At 33.5% G+C, this 18,854-nt stretch overlaps 1 protein-coding gene across 1 annotated transcript; it reads left to right on the top strand.

Annotated features, from left to right (window-relative positions):
* The first annotated feature begins 9,167 nt into the window (after positions 1-9,167).
* Positions 9,168-16,011, top strand: LOC117336440. The gene is made up of 4 exons (XM_033896953.1): positions 9,168-9,578; positions 13,658-13,833; positions 15,158-15,280; positions 15,662-16,011. Exons 1-4 carry the CDS (start codon positions 9,497-9,499, stop codon positions 15,716-15,718), a joined length of 438 nt encoding a protein of 145 aa, XP_033752844.1. The 5' UTR covers positions 9,168-9,496; the 3' UTR covers positions 15,719-16,011.
* Positions 16,012-18,854: the final 2,843 nt, after the last annotated feature.

The following is an 18,854-nucleotide window of genomic DNA, read 5'->3' as shown; positions in this document are numbered from 1 at the left end:
GAACGAAATGGAATTTCTTCGGGACGCAAATAACTATTTGGATTTTTTTTTTAATTTTAAAGATAAATAAGAAGATGAAACTTTCCGAGGGTGGTAATATGTTGAGTGTGTTACTTTTATTGCTGAAGAAAAATACATACGAGTCTATTCGTGTTTTTAATTGATAAAAAAATTATCTGTCGAAGGTACATGTTCATAAACTGTAATGATGAACGGTGAGTGATTACTATCATAGCTGCGCTCTTCTAAGGCTTTGCCTTCAAAATAAACCGGAAGTGGTTAGATGTGGTACATCTTTATCAGATTTTTCTACGGTATTGTTAACAAGTAATGACACATGGCGTATATATAACATGTAGTATACACAGGACACTGATATAAAGTCTCGGACACGACATGGTATATACGTAAGTCGATATGTATTAACCAGTTATCGCATCACCACAAATACTACATTATCGCATAGGTTGGAACGGTCGACACTCGACAATCGAGCAACATTGTTAAGCGCTGCAAACGAAGCTTCTTCGTTTGACATGGCGTATTAGAAGCAAGCGTCTGAAGGACCGTTAGTGTAATGTTCTAATTTTCATCCGGAAAATGTTAAATCAAACGAATAAAATTCTTTTAGAAAAAAAGAAAGCACCAGTTATATAGATTACAATATAATTTTTGAAAGAAAATGGTAAAGATTTAATTAAAGATTTCATCAATCTCAGATTCCAAAATAACTGCTCTAATTTGGTAATTTGAGCCATACTTGAAGCAAAAGTTTTGGGGTACCAGCAAGTAAACACGCCATAGTGTGAAAAGTAATATGGTGAGGCGTTATTTTTCTTTTATTTTCTTAAAGCATACATATGAAATTTTTAATTAAGCAAAAAAAGGGGGTCATTTTTCAGTTTATTTTTTCAGGAAAAAAAATAAACGTATTTTTAAAAATCATTTTTCACTAAAAATACAAGTTTTTTTTCGAATGAAAATAGCCATATTTTTTTAACCACCCAAAGAATCTTCTCTTTTTTTGATAATTATGAATGATATTGCTCATATTAATGATATAAATAGGATATAAACTTCTTTTTATGCTTTAGGTGAATATTATCGGGGTAATATAAAATCTACCAAAATTCTTAAAAATATGGTACAGCTATTAATTAATACGCATCTTTATGTGGCCCTGGTAGTAAAGCGAACGTGGTGACATGTTTTTTAATTGCTTTTTGTGATAGGAGCATAATTTACATTGAAATGAAAATAAAATTAAGGAGATCTATCAGAAGAAACCCGAAGGCTCGGTCTACCTGAAACCTGTAAAATTGTACATAAAACATGTTTTAAATAAGAAAATCATTTTCAAAAATTAATTATAAGCGTTGATGTAAATTATGTTTTAGTTTAATCGGGGTATGAAACAAATTTTGTTTGCAAACTTCTGTAAGAATCCGCGGATTCATACAGTTTGCAAACAAAATTTGTTTCATACCCCGATTGAAACTTAAAAAAATGACATCAATGCTTAATTACCATCTGTACACCACCTAAGATATGTCCTAATTAATCATAATAGGCCATCGGCGAATTAATCATCGGCCGAGGGGGGTCGTTTTTGACACAGGGGTAACCCTGAGTCATAGGGATCGCTATAAAACCGGAAATGGCAGTGGTAGAAAGACAGGTACTGCCCTCTACCGGGCTCTCTGAACAATATTATAATACACAATTTTTGCTTCTGCTGAACGGAAGATGTGAAATAATTACTGTAGTTAAAGTGGTTCCTATAAATTAGTCATAATCATATTATTATAACATTATTTCTTTCTTATTTTATTGTGTAGTATATTTTTGTGTGTTTGATGTTTACTTTCGAAGCTAAAAGCTAACCTGCCATACTGGATATATATGTTATCGTAGGGTTGACCTACATAGTAACTTCACTTCGGTTCCGATTGTGTAATAAATACACAACACTGCAAATTGCCGGTAATAAGCCAAGTTACCTTGGATTCATATATTCGATGTAGAAGGTAGAAGTATTGAAGTGATGGGGGAAAGATTGACGTGTAAATATGGACTTCGAAAGATTACCGATAGAACTAGTGCCAGTTTGTCCGCGCTATTTTTAGATCTATGGAGTTTTGTTTGTACAACATACTGAATCGGCCCGGATATTAAATCCGGAAAAAATATAAGTGGCCTAATTTATTTACTCATTATTTTATTTAAACGCTAAAAGCGTGTAAACTTACGCCACTTTGTGTGTAGCTTTTATTAGAAATATCTTTTAATTATTGTGTTTGCTTTATTAAATGGAATATCACAGTTTAAATGTATCCGGACATTTGACCCGGTCGCTGGTTTGTGTGTCAGTTTTGCCTTGTGACCCGTATGTTCATCGAGACATATTTCACCCATCTTGTTTACCGTCGTAGACTTTCTTTTGTGATTGTAATATAGAATCTACCTGATCAGAATACTATGCAATGCGATAATTAGATATTGGTAGCTATTTTCAGAGATGTGTGCTGTTGTGAAAATGCAAACGATGCGGTTAACGTGGGATTTTTCCCACGCCATTAGGCGGCAGGCTTTTTTCAACACTTCGTGTACGGACTTGCCTGTTTGGAATTGGGTCAAAATTAAAACAAAAACACACCGGAGAAGGCTAATACATAATACCTTTATTAGAATTTATCAACAGTGAACTAGGCAGGTGAGACATTGTTTTCTCATTCAACAAAACATTTCCGTTTATAATTGGCCTGAGCAGAATTTCGAACTCGAAAAGATCGATACCAGTACTATACTGTACTGTCAGTGGTGATATTTTACAGCGGTACTTCGTTGTCATTGATGATTTCTGATTGTGTAATCATTATTCATACTGCCTACAGACAAGCATATATATATATATATATATATATCCTTTTGAATAGAATAACACCCCGTAATAATGATATTATACACAATAGCCTGATGCTAACAAACCGTTTGAGATCTACGTTTTTCAAAGCCAGCTAGTTTTCATTCAATTTCGTTGTGATAAATGCCTAATTAAATGGGATATCAACACTTTAATTTGTATAATTTTATGAGTTGACATTTTAATCTAGATTAAAACACCTGATACACATGAATTTCATTAAAAAAAAGTCTATTTTTGGAAATGCAAATTTTATATCTCAAATCTAGATTATAGTGTACAGAAAAATAGAATAGAAATAAGAACCGACCTATATCTACCGTAATTTTTTGACATCATTCTATTTTTATTAGGCCTAGCTGATTAGTCATAACGTTGCCATACCAAATAAACCCAATAGGATAAAATAAATGAAATGTGGTCTAGATCTTGCACAAAAAAACAGTACAGTTCATCCAGTTGGGCATTATAATTTTGAAATTGATGATTTGATATCATCAATTTCAAAATTAAGTAAGTTATAGCTACATTCAGATCTCACTAACATAAATTAACATTAAATGTACATACATATGTATCATGCAGTTACAGTTATGTATATGGTACATATACTATTGTGGAGAATATTTGATGTAATGTTCTTACAAAAAAATATCAGTTAAAAACAAAATTCCACTTCAAATTGATTTGAACTGTACATGTGAATGAATGTGGTTTTTTTATAGATAATTTGTAGCTACACAGTATGGAGTGTAAACATATAACATAGAGTGCTATATGAAAATCATGTTCACTCTAATAACAAGTATAACAAGTCTGAGCTGATATGAGCATGTAATTCTAAGTTTTGAATGCTAATTATAAATTAGTTTGATGTGCCCGCCAGTGATGCCAATGCATATATGCCGTATATATAATGGTATACCCTGCCCTGTCTACATCCGCATTCTCGAGCATACCCAGGTGTTTTTTTGTACTTATATATTAATTACACAATTGAATATGTTTTAATGGAAATGAAGTGCTAATATATTAATTACACAATTGAATATGTTTTAATGGAAATGAAGTGTAACTAGCTCAGTAGCTAGTTTCTTAATCCGATACAAAATTATAGATACTGAAACCTTAAACCTATAGTCAAAGATGATTAACATCTAGTTTATGTTATCATAAAGACAGCCTTAGGAATTAAAATTATGTGTATATCATGCAGGTGAAACATTGAGATATATAGGTTATTATTCAACCCCTCCCGCCTTCCCTTCCCCCTCCTCTGCTGATAGGGTGTGACACCTTTTTATTACCTGGACAGTTCAGGCCTCAGGGAATCTTTCAATACACTGGTCAAAGTGCAAAAGATTTACACTGGCATGTTGATTACATCTTCCCAAGTGTGAGGAATTAATCTTAAAATATGGTAGAAATAACTTCCATAACTGTGAATGTATTAGGTGGCTAAAAGAGTAGGATGGAGTAAGAAATATGTCTTATTGTCCAGTAAATCTATATAAAACAAACTATGATAGCAAGGGAAAGCAAACGAATATTTCATACAACAAATTGAATCTAATTAGTCAATCATATATAGTTCATAATCTTACATCAAGGAAAATAATATAAACTGGTGATGGCGTCACTTTTTTTTTTTTTTTTAGAGATATAGATCTATAGAAGACCACATAAGAATGGAAATCATCACATTTTACTGTGCCCTGCACTCACAATTTCTTGCATATTTTGTAACATGTAATTAACCATTGATAATATCTTAAATCATTTTTTTCTTATTTTGTGTTATCAAGTTCATGTGGAATTTAATTTGCATAATGAGGATTTTGGAATTATAAAACATAAATAAGTGAAAGCGTTATGTTATAGCATAAATATAACAAGATTCTAAAAAGTTGAATGATAAGCAACCTTTGTGTTGATTATTGAATCATATACAGTTTATTCAAGTTTATTCAATATTTTGATTTATGTCTTACATTAAAAGATTAATATCCAACTAAGACGGCAATTGGGCCGTGATTCATGAATGATTACAAAAACTAATTTGAAGTACTTCTCGGTCAAATAAACCCCTACTATTTTACATACAATACAGTTGTGCAACATGAAGAACATTTAGGTCCATTCTCTGAAAATGATGCCAATTTTAGGCCCAGGTTCCTCCGTTTCAGTTAATACACAAGTCCGTTTCGCCACCTAATACAAGGGGCGCAAGTCCTGCACCCTCCAAGTCCATTAACCTTCTCCAGGTTGATACCGCTACCCTATCAATCAAATTAAGTAACTCTGATAGATCTATAATGTGTACCAGACAGAATGGAACAACATACACTCATACTTTGCTTGTCATTAAGATTATTGGAAATGATGAATATTTACAAATTATTCTTCAATTGTTGGATAAATATTAAGTAAACTTTATACTCATCACAAAAAGAAATTGCAGCTGAAAGGTTCTTGCTTTTTCTAACTGAGTCAAAATATAACAAACAAAGGGCCATAACTCGTAAAATATATTCAAATGAAATAAACGCAACTTCATGACATGGCATACCCAGTTTGAAAAAAAAGATGGTTATTGATGGTGGGAAGAGACCTCCGAACAAACCACATAATGCCTGAATTAAATAAGTTCCACAAAGGGCTTATCCTCTGTCCATATCTCTAGTTATGTTGTCAAATCAAACTGCAGTTCAGGAAAACACAATTTTATGTCATGGTTATGAAACATACCAAGTTTGAAAACTTTGAAGAGATTACCAAACAAACCACATTGATACATGATGCCCAGGCCAATTTAGCGAAGTTCTAGAGTGGGCCTAGTACACAACTTATGCCATGGTATATGTATACTAAGTTTGAAAGTAATGGATTATTTAGTGTAGGAGGAGGTCTCCACACAAACCCAATGTATTTGCTACACAATGACCATATTTGGCAAATATGCAATACTGTTACTCAAAAAATGTGAATGACGACAACAAAGCCCATTTAATTTGGCTTTGGGGATTCGAAGGGATAATGTAACTCCAAAACGTTATATATGCCGAATATCTGAAAAGTAATGTTTTGACACCTTTTAACTCTTAGACGTGCACCAAAAAAATATTGTTTTCACATAATCGATAAAGTTCAAAGCATGTCAAAAAGCAGCTTTTTGTCACAAAATCTATTAATTTGACATGTGACATCCATTGATAAACAGTGCTAGTCATATGACATTGACGTTTATTGATCAACTGTACTAGTCATGTGCCATTCACATGTATTGATAAACAGCTAACACCAAAACTACTAACATTTGAAAACCAACATAACTGAAACTGGGGTGACAACATTAGCTTTCCATCTTCTTTGAAGAAATTAACTAATGAAATTAAAAAATGATTCCAGCTCTACATCCTCTTTGAAAAAAACGAGCTAATAAAATTCAAAAAATTATTCAAAGCAGTGACTTATACTGTCATGCATTTTAAACACATCTTTCAAATTTTCAATGACATGTTCCAGATCACAAAATATTACATAGTCAGTATACATATCCACTCACAGTAAAATCCATACTTAGAATTATCCAATATCAATAATACTAATAGCGAATCTAAATATTATATCAAAGCATTGTAGCCAACTGATCTCCATAGAATAGAAACTAGATAAGAGATGGCCTGACTGGACTGGTTTGTGTTTCTTGCGCATGCACCAATTTAGCTTATTATAACAGTGCTTAACAGGATCTTTCATTTGACCAATAAAGATCATTTAATGGTGTGTGCAAAGATCTCGCACTCGGATATTTTACTTATTATGTCAAGAAGCCACTGAAGCAAAAAGTATTAAACATAAACACTGCAATTTTGTTAATGAGTAGTTTTATTTTTAGCTCACCTGGCTGAAGGGCAAGTGAGCTTATGTCGTGGTGTGGCGTCCGTCCGTCCGGCGTCAATTTTTCATTTAAACAACTTCTGCTAATAACCAAGAGGCCCAGGGACTTGATATTACACGTGTAGCAAAGAAATGACCTTGACTTTCATTCAAGGTCACATGGGTCAAAAAGGCTATAATCTTCCAACGACTTCTTCTCAATAAGCAAGAGGCCCAGGGACCTGATATTGGGCCTGTAGCATGCCGGATGAAGGGCTACCAAGATTGTTCAAATAAATGACCTTCACCTTCATTCAAGGTCACAGAGGTGAAATAGGCTATAATCTTCCCACGACTTCATTTCAATAACCAAGATGCCCAGGGACTTGATATTGGGCCGGTAGCATACTGGGGTGAAGGGCTACCACGTTTGTTCAAATGAATGTCTTTGACCGTAATTCAAGGTCACAGAGGTGAAATAGGCTATAATCTTCCAACTACTTCTTCGCAATAAGCATGGGGCCCAGGGACTTAATATTGGCCTGTACCATGCTGGGGTGAAGGGCTACCATGCATATGTTTGTTCCAATAAATGACCTTGAACTTCATTCAAGGTCACATGGGAACTTCATTCAAGGTCACATGGGTCAAATAGGCTATAATCTTCAAACAGCTTCTTCTCAATAACAAAGAGCCCAGGGACGTGATATTAGGCCTGTAGCATGCTGGGTCGTAGGGCTACCAAATTTGTTGAAATAAATGACCTTGACCTTCATTCATGGTCACAGGGGTGAAATTGGCTTAAATCTGTACACAATAATTTTGCGATAGCCAAGAGTCCCTGAAGCCTAACATTAGGCAAATATTATGCTGGAATGAAGGACTAGAAAATTCTTTGATATGAAAAAAGAGGTAATCAGCATAGTATGTGTAGAAATTACCTCAATCAACGTCAAAGTTGGTGTAGAGCCAGGTGAGCGGTACAGGCCCATTGGGCCTCTTGTTTGAGAGGTACAGTATGTATAATGTGGACAAAATTGAGATATCTTCTTATTCTCTCATGCATGTAAAGACACATATATAAAGAAAGGATTTATTTTTTGGAAATTAGAAATAAGTCTGAAAGACATGGAAGTCCTCCCTCCTCCTGAGGATTTCAGTTTGTCGAATTTGATTTTGTGTTAATCTCGATGTGTCCCTGCATTCTGTTGTGCTATTTTCGGCGAAGTCCTAATGCCTATATTACTGATCTGTTACCTTGCCTATGAGTTAAAAATGTTCTTGGCATTTATAGCAAATACTTGTTGCAAACAGAAATTAAAAACAAATCACCCGTTTCCGGCAGATATGTGTAGAATGTTGGAATTTGTAGCATAAACCATCTACTACTTGCACTATCAATATATTATTTTGGTATTAGTGTACCAAGGTATTGCCTAACAACAAATTCAGTAGGTTAATTCACCAGTACACTGTGTGGATACATATATTACATAATCATTATATTTATTATATATATATGATAGCAAAGATGTAATCAACACAACAAGTATTGTTTGCTTATGAGTGTATATGTTGAAACAAATTTGTGCAAACCTTACAATCCATTTAGTAGGAGTTACTTGCCCTTTAAATATGCTAGAGGTGTAAATGCCATTTCTAGTTTTCAATATAAGCCAGTTACCATTTTATCATATAAAAAACCCATTTTGAATCCATGAAATAATGCAATCATTTTCATTATCATAGTCACGAAAATAGTATTTGGGTGAAGCAGAGTACTCGACTTTTCAAATTACATTACTACATCTTACAACACCCAGAATAAGCTCCGCCTACCTCTCTCATGACTGCAAAAAAAACCATGTGCACCCCTGACCCCTGTGTCTTCAGTACTTACAGTACTTTGATTACAATTTTACGATATGGTTTGTTGTTTATACTTACTATATTTGTGTAACTGTACATTGTTCTATGTCTATATGTGATCGTATGTAATTTACCAGTGTCTTGAAAAAGGGACAGATTGCCTCGAAAATTCGACAATTTACTTGTCTGTACTGTCGTTATTACTACTTGACAATAATCCATTTCTAATAATACGCATCCAACATTTGTTTGTTAGGATCCAGTACCTACATGTATATACAAATATGTATTGGTTTATACCGTCGTTATTACTTACTAGACCCTGTGCAAATATATATATATGGAAGAAAAATGCAAAATATCAATTGGTTTACCGTAATATCCCTTTAAGAATAAAGAATAAAACTTGATCGCAGCACGCGCTGTATATTTGAATACACAGCCAAGCGATCCCCATGCACCCTTTAAATTCTACAACACAACAACTGTCGCTTAGGCGAAAGATGTGCCCACTACTACAGAGCGACCTGACCACTCGACAACCCAATATATCATATACTACTAAGTAATGAATAAGTTACAGTGTGTACAAGTATCTACATATACTGGTCTGTTGAATTTTAATCCAATGAACGGCGTGGTAAACGGGTTAATAAAAGAGCACGCAAGTAGTAGCGCACGATGGTTTATAAAATAGCACGAAAACATATCTATATATAGGCAACGTCTGTCAGTACAAAGCCGTATTATACGTTCGGGTACTATATAAGGCCTGGTTAAAAGACCCGCCGGCACAAAGACACGGGAAACCAAACAGACCTTACAATGTCGGCTTTCGCAGGGAAATGGGTAGACGAGGCAGAAGCAGGAGAATTAGAAGGCTTCGATGAATTTACTTCAAAAATGGGTAAGTGAAGATTGTTACTCTGCTGCTTTGTATAGTTGAAACCTCAAAAATTCAGTTGTAAATTTTTCGTAAATAATCTGATCGTCTCACCTTTGGAGATGAGACATTGGTACTGATATGTTGTTTTTACGTCTTTAGTACATATAAGTAAATCCGGTTTAAACGGAAAGTAAGTGTGGTGTGGAGTTTTCTGAAGTTGATACTTTACGCGTTATAATTTTGTATCTATATACTGACGTAGATATTTCTGTGTGTACATGTATATACTGACGTAGATATATCTGTATATATATATATATATACTGACGTAGATATTTCTGTGTCTATATTCTGACGTAGATATATCTGTATCTATGTACTGACGTAGATATTTCTGTGTCTATATTCTGACGTAGATATATTTGTGTCTATATACTGACGTAGATATTTCTGTGTCTATATTCTGACAGATATTTCTGTGTGAATATACTGACGTAGATATTTCTGTGTGTATATACTGACGTAGATATATATTTGTGTCTATATACTGACGTAGATATTTCTGTGTCTATATTCTGACGTAGATATTTCTGTGTCTATATACTGACGTAGATATTTCTGTGTCTATATACTGACGTAGATATGTCTGTGTCTATATTCTGACGTAGATATTTCTGTGTCTGTATTCTGACGTAGATATTTCTGTGTCTATATACTGACGTAGATATTTCTGTGTCTATATACTGACGTAGATATTTCTGTGTCTATATTCTGACATTGATATTTCTGTGTCTATGTACTGACGTAGATATTTATCTGTGTAGATACTGACGTAGATATATTTGTATATATATACTGACGTAGATATATATTTGTGTCTATATTCTGACGTAGATATTTCTGTGTCTATATACTAACGTACTAGATATTTCTGTGTCTATATTCTGACGTAGATAGTTCTGCGTCTATATACTGACGTAGATATTTCTGTGTCTATATTCTGACGTAGATAGTTCTGTGTCTATATACTGACGTAGATATTTCTGTGTCTATATACTGACGTAGATATATATTTGTGTCTATATACTGACGTGGATATTTCTGTGTCTATATACTGACGTAGATAGTTCTGTGTGTATTTACTGACGTAAATATATCTGTATATATATATCCTGACGTAGATATTTCTGTGTCTATATACTGACGTAGGTATTTTTGTATCTATATACTAACGTAGATATGTCTGTGTCTATATTCTGACATTCATATTTCTGTGTGTATATACTGACGTAGATATTTATGTGTGTATATACTGACGTAGATGTTTATGTGTGTATATACTGACGTAGATGTTTCTGTGTCTGTTTTCTGACGTAGATATTTCTGTGTGTATATACTGACGTAGATATTTCTGTGTGTACATGGATATACTGACGTAGATATATCTGTATATATATATACTGACGTAGATATTTCTGTGTCTATATTCTGACGTAGATATATTTGTATATATATACTGACGTAGATATATATTTGTGTCTATATTCTGACGTAGATATTTCTGTGTCTATATTCTGACATTGATATTTCTGTGTCTATGTACTGACGTAGATATTTATCTGTGTATATACTGACGTAGATATATTTGTATATATATACTGACGTAGATATATATTTGTGTCTATATTCTGACGTAGATATTTCTGTATCTATATACTAACGTACTAGATATTTCTGTGTCTATATTCTGACGTAGATAGTTCTGCGTCTATATACTGACGTAGATATTTCTGTGTCTATATTCTGACGTAGATAGTTCTGTGTCTATATACTGACGTAGATATTTCTGTGTCTATATACTGACGTAGATATATATTTGTGTCTATATACTGACGTGGATATTTCTGTGTCTATATACTGACGTAGATAGTTCTGTGTGTATTTACTGACGTAAATATATCTGTATATATATATCCTGACGTAGATATTTCTGTGTCTATATACTGACGTAGATATTTTTGTATCTATATACTAACGTAGATATGTCTGTGTCTATATTCTAACATTGATATTTCTGTGTGTATATACTGACGTAGATATTTATGTGTGTATATACTGACGTAGATGTTTATGTGTGTATATACTGACGTAGATGTTTCTGTGTCTGTTTTCTGACGTAGATATTTCTGTGTGTATATACTGACGTAGATATTTCTGTGTGTACATGGATATACTGACGTAGATATATCTGTATATATATATACTGACGTAGATATTTCTGTGTCTATATTCTGACGTAGATATATTTGTATATATATACTGACGTAGATATATATTTGTGTCTATATTCTGACGTAGATATTTCTGTGTCTATATACTAACGTACTAGATATTTCTGTGTCTATATTCTGACGTAGATATTTCTGTGTGTATATACTGACGTAGACATTTATGTGTGTATATACTGACGTAGATATTTCTGTGTCTAAATTCTGACGTAGATATTTTTGTGTGTATATACTGACGTAGATATTTCTGTGTGTATATACTGACGTAGATATTTTTGTATATATATTCTGACGTAGATATTTCTGTGTCTATATTCTGACGTAGATATATCTGTGTCTATAAACTGACGTAGACATGTCTGTGACTTTATACTGGAGGAGACATTTCTGTGACTTTATACTTGAGTAGACATATCTGTGTCTATATACTGACGTAGATATTTCTGTGTCTATATATTGACGTAGATGTTTCTGTGTCTATACTCTGACGTAGATATTTCTGTGTGTATATACTGACGTAGATATTTCTGTGTCTATATTCTGACGTAGATATTTCTGTGTCTATATTCTGACGTAGATATTTCTGTGTCTATATACTGACGTAGATGTTTTTGTATGTATATAATGACGTAAACATTCCTGTGACTTTATACTGGAGTAGATATTTCTGTATGGTTCATAATAAAATGATTTTATGTCCTAAAAAATATGAACAACTGCTTTATGATCAGTATGAACTTGATCATAGGAAACTGGATAACATTTCTGGCACTAATAGATCCAATGTAAATAATTGATTGACCCTGTATTTAAATGTGTAGGACCCTTGGCCTAAATATGTTTGCTGAGTGACCACAGTTGTCCACATCGTCATTGTTTGGTCAATATTATTATAACTATTGTGTGCAATGCTTAAACTGGGGAACAATTTAAATATAGATGTTTTCTCGTCTCTGCGATCATGTGGCTATACGATTGTATACACCCAGCAGCGCTTTTCAGTCTATATATTGCTGAGTTAAAACATGATTTAAAGTTCACAATCCTATTGTGAAAAGATGGATTTGAATCACCTCAACACTGTTGTAATACAATACACCCGGTCATAAGATTGTCTCTGTAGAAAGATACCTTTCAACCTAGTGTCGAAATTCGCCTGTCTGCTATAGAAATAAAGGTGAGAGTTTTCACATTAATTCTCAGAAATATGACTTAATTGATCAACATAATCTTACACTCATGTCTATCATGTCATATGGAATTTATTAAACTTGTCTAAAGGCTTGTGGCATATCAAACAATTGAACAAGTTTAGTAAAATTCTATACGATCTAGTCACGCGTTGGATAAGTTCCCTATGACAAAGTCACAAGTATAAACGAGTTCAATAAATTCCCTTTAACACAGTCACGAGTATAAACGTGTTAAATAAATTCCCTTTAACACAGTCACGAGTATAAACGTGTTAAATAAATTTCCTATGACAAAGTCACGAGTATAAACGTGTTAAATAAATTCCCTTAACACATTCATGAGTATAAAAGAGTTCAATAAATTCCCTTTAACACAGTCACGAGTATAAACGTGTTAAATAAATTCCCTTAACACATTCACGAGTATAAAAGAGTTCAATAAATTCCCTTTAACAGTCATGAGTATAAACGACTTCAATAAATTACCTATAACACAGTCACGAGTATGAACGAATTTAAAAACTTCCCTCCCTGTAACATAGTAATTGATATATCACCAGATCCAACCCTCGGGATCGTGGTAGGTTGTATGTTATCTAAACTCAATGTACCGTTTCAGGAATGACAGAAGATGAGGTTAACAAATACAAAGGGTTTATTGGAAAGCAAGAGACCATAGTGGATGGCGATGAATGGCAATACATTTATGACTTTGGTGAACACAAATCGCATCATAAGTTCAAGCTCAACATAAAAAATCCAACAGATAAAGATATAGAAGGAAATGACTTTAAGGTAATAATCTAACAATGTTAACAAAAACATTATCTGTCATAGAGTAACATCAATATATTAAAGACATTTCATCCTTTCAAACAATGAACCGATAAATAACAAAAAAATATCAAACAAGAAAAACAAAACAACTTGTCAAACCAGAAAACACAAAACAACATGTCAAATCTGGAAATCACAAAACATCATGTCAAACCTGGAAATCACAAAATATCATGTCAAACCTGGAAAACACAAAACATCAGGTCAAACCTGGAAAACACAAAACAACATGTCAAACCTGGAAAACACAAAACATCATGCCAAACCTGGAAAATACAAAACATCATGTCAAACCTGGAAAACACAAAACAACTTGTCAAACCTGGAAAACACAAAACATCATGTCAAACCTGGAAAACACAAAATATCATGTCATATCAGGAAAAACACAAAACATCATGTCAAACCTGGAAAACACAAAACATCATGTCAAACCAGGAAAACACAAAACATCATGTCATATCAGGAAAAACACAAAACATCATGTCAAACCTGGAAAACACAAAACATCATGTCAAACCAGGAAAACACAAAATAACATGTCATATCAGGAAAAACACAAAACATCATGTCAAACCTGGAAAACACAAAACACCTTGTCATATCAGGAAAAACACAAAACATCATGTCAAACCAAGGAAACACAAAATATCATGTCAAACCTCGAAAACACAAAACACCATGTCATATCAGGAAAAACACAAAACATCATGTCAAACCTTGAAAACACAAAACATCATGTCAAACCTGGAAAACACAAAACACCATGTCATATCAGGAAAAACACAAAACATCATGTCAAACCTGGAAAACACAAAATATCATGTCATATCAGGAAAAACACAAAACATCATGTCAAACCTGGAAAACACAAAACACCATGTCATATCAGGAAAAACACAAAACATCATGTCAAACCTGGAAAACACAAAATATCATGTCATATCAGGAAAAACACAAAACATCATGTCAAACCTGGAAAACACAAAACACCATGTCATATCAGGAAAAACACTAAACATCATGTCAAACCTGGAAAACACAAAACAACATGTCATATCAGGAAAAACACAAACATCATGTCAAACCTGGAAAACACAAAACAACATGTCATATCAGGAAAAACACAAAACATCATGTCAAACCAAGGAAACACAAAACAACATTTCGTAGAAGTAAAACGCTAAACAACCTGTCAAACCATGAAAATATATAACTACTATTACATATGCAATCTTGAGAGAGATGAGTTGATTTGGAACCGTCTTTGATTTATTTCCAGATTACCCCTAAACTAAATGGTGACAAGGAAATGACTGAGACTGTGGAAACCCTGAGGAACAAGATATGGGTTACCACTATCATGACAAGAAAAATCATTGGAGACGGAAGCAGACAAGAAATTGTGAGTCTTTCCTCTAGGTTCTATTTATATGTTGAATCGATGTGTGTACCTGGAACGGCCGCCAAATAGTATTACTTTTCAATACGAAACATTGACAATTGTAGCCAGGTGTTTAGGATGAATTACCAGTTCACATTTACTGTCACTGGTATCGCTTCACGTTTTAATCTAAACAGCTCGTTATCGACTATGACTGTTATAAAGTCAATGGAAGCTAATACCTCAGGATTTACCGTCTTATTTCTTAATCGCTCTCTCGCCTATGTTTGTGTTACCACAGCTTCGGTTACACTGTATTTGCGTATTGTAACACTTTGTTACATCTACATGGTGATGTTACGGTATTACGGTTGTTAAATGCATTCTTATTTTCTCTTACAGGAAATTACCCATAAAGAGTCTGGTGCCAAAATGAAGGGTTTTATGCGCAAAGAGTAGCTGGATTTCATGCGGAAAACCAAACATTGCCATGAGGTTGAAGATATACGTTTCACCATCACATAATCTGTATACCATCAACGAGAAAAAAAATTATCGATAGATAAACCCGAACATAATAATATCATTGGAAATTAATTTGTCAATATGTGAAGGAATTATCAGTTTCGAACCTGCACACTCGATAACACTCATTTTCATAATAAATTTATCCAAAGGAACCTGAAAGATGTTTCCCTTTGTCTTTGGATGTTTTGTCAATTCCTTAATAAAAATGTAGCTTGTACTTCACTGTGTTTACGTCCGATTCGCTGACTTTATTTTTAGACGAATGTAACCAAATTTAACGAAGTTCCTGGCGTCTGTGGCTTATATAACAAGATTTTAAGGTTTTAAGATTTCAAGTTTTTTTCCACACAGGACACAAAGTGTATAACAAGAATAAGACAAAACAATATGCATAGCTTACAAGAAAATAACGTGAATATACCAGAGTTTATATACTAACGTGGTTATAAGCAATGCCATCTCACTATAAATAGAAATAAAAGTACAATACAACATATGAACTGTACAGTTTTCAGTAAAGATGACAACAGACCATACGTTTGAAATTCTTCCCTTTCTTCATTCCTTTCATAATCTAATGCTTCTTTCTTTCTGGAGATGTTAGGCACACGCATGTGGCATTCCTCGCTGTTTTTCTGTTTTTGGCGCATGCGCAATCAGTGTTTTATTCAATATGGAGGTGGAACGAAATGGAATTTCTTCGGGACGCAAATAACTATTTTAATTTTTTTAAATTTAAAGATAAATAAGAAGATGAAACTTTCCGAGGGTGGTAATAATGTTGAGTGTGTAACTTTTATTGCTGAAGAAAAATACATACGAGTCTATTCGTGTTTTTAATTGATAAAACAATTATCTGTCGAAGGTGTAGCACCTTTAAGCAATGTTTTAAAAACAGCTTTATTTAATGTTACAGTGTTTTCGTATATCCAAATGCTGTTAAAACCAGTATCATTAGTATTTGTTTCATATAGCTAAGCCTTTTAAAGTCTGCTACTTGATTTTCTTGCATTTTTAGTATTAAGCGTTAGAATGTAGTAGAAAGTTTGTCGCCTTCTGCGATTGGATTATGCCAAAACATTAACATCCTGAATTTTATTTCAATTTCAAGTGATAATTTTCCAAGTTCGCTATTAACCATGCAATTTGGTTTACTATTTCTAACATTTAAAATTGCTTACAAAATTACAAGTACATGTATTTTTTTTTTCAATTATACTTACGTTTTCCCCAGATTTCACAGCCATAAAGTAAAATGGGGGAAACCAGTGAATCGAACAAATTAAGTTGCAAGTCTATAGATAATGGGATGTTTCTTATTTCTGTATACAATGCAAATAATACTTTTTTTTCCTTGTTCAGCTATTTTTCTCCTTGTTTTAGCCAATGAACCGTTATAGTTAAATAGTTTGCCAAGATAAGGATAAGAATCCTCGAATTTGCTTATCAAATATGGTAAAGTGAAACCGTTTTGTATTTTTATGTTTTTCAAAAATTTCAATTTTAACTAGTGTTCATAATGATTTGGAAAACAACCAAGAGCACTGTGTAAACCTTCAGGTGATTCGGACATCGGCCTTTGACGGCTCTTCATGATTAGAATTCGGTAAAAGTTACACCCCTTGACCGGGGGAATCCTTGCGACATAAGTGTGTAAGAATAACTCGCCGATAAACTACACACATGACTGTGCTTACATATCGAGAATATGTAAGTCAACTTGCCTAATAATGTTTTCCTTTGAATATGTTAGCGAAATAATCTCATATTAACTGATCAAAATACAACTAAATGCTTATTTCAAAATATAGATGAAAATAAGATCGCCGAGGTTAAAGTTCGAGGAATATAGAAAAAGCCATCGACATCCGGTAGTGTCAGACTTTGAGTCTTTCCAGTTTTCTTCTCTTGTAACGAATCATTGAATTCTTTATGTATACTTATTTTTTTGGCACCAAAACTCGCTTAAACATTTTCAGACCCTTCCTTGAGCGATATTATGTGACGTACAATTTCAAAATGACATGCTTATACATACATTGCAATGTACATAAACAAATAGTGTGATTGCTGCCGCCGGTGAGCTTTGTTATATATACAGTACACATAACTTTAAAATGTGAAATGACCAAGGAATACATGCATATACTTTAGATCTATGTACACTTAAAATGTTCATACATTGTATTATGACGACAACCGTATGAAAGGAAAGGGTTTTTTCACTTTTTATTTCAACTTACGTGTTAGTGTGTCTGATGATTTCTTTTGCCAGAATATCAGGGAAAAGCAACTTGAAGTATGCTAACGGCTCAGCGTCTCTAGGAGGCATACGCATTAAACCTGAAACAGGAGCAAATGGCTTTCTTCTGTTTGGCTCCGGTGAAAATGTCCTTATCCACGGACCCGCCATGGTGCTCTGCGGCTATGATGTCATAATGACGTCATGTTTTCATTATAACGTCACATCGTCGGGAGATGACGTCGTTTATCATAATTTTGTTAAAGTCTATCGGAACTCATGATGACAAACAAGGACAAACAAGGACAATCATTTGCATATTGCAGTCACGTTTACACCATCATAAGATTCATTCCCACTTTACCAACATGTTGTTTTTGCTTTATAAACATTACATGCGTTTACCTGTGGAACATTAAATTTTAAGCTATGAACAGTGATTTTCATGTTGTTGTCGATATAGTCGATCGATCGATCGAGAGCTTTGGTTGTCGTTCTCCTGGTCATTCCAAATGAATATTCGTTTCTCATGTGCCGTCGGCATAGGAAAAGATCTATTACAACAATATTCAAATGTTTACATCATTGTTTGACAGCAGCATAATTGAGAGAATCTTGGATATATTGCTGAGTATGCATGAAAATGAATTCATTTTCCTGTTCTGATATATTAGAATCTCCATAAAGAAGCAGGTTCTCAGTGAGAAGAATATATGAATTAATTCACGGAAGAGCGTTATTCTTTATAAGTGTATGGTGGCAACTGCTTCTTAGCATTGTGTCAATGCGGAGCAAATGTAAATATTTCGGTATAGTCTATTTCAG

Source organism: Pecten maximus, chromosome 10 (assembly GCF_902652985.1).
Source record: "Pecten maximus chromosome 10, xPecMax1.1, whole genome shotgun sequence".
Classification (NCBI taxonomy): domain Eukaryota; kingdom Metazoa; phylum Mollusca; class Bivalvia; order Pectinida; family Pectinidae; genus Pecten; species Pecten maximus.
Note: the sequence above shows the minus strand (reverse complement) of the source record. Positions and strands in the feature narration are given on the sequence as shown.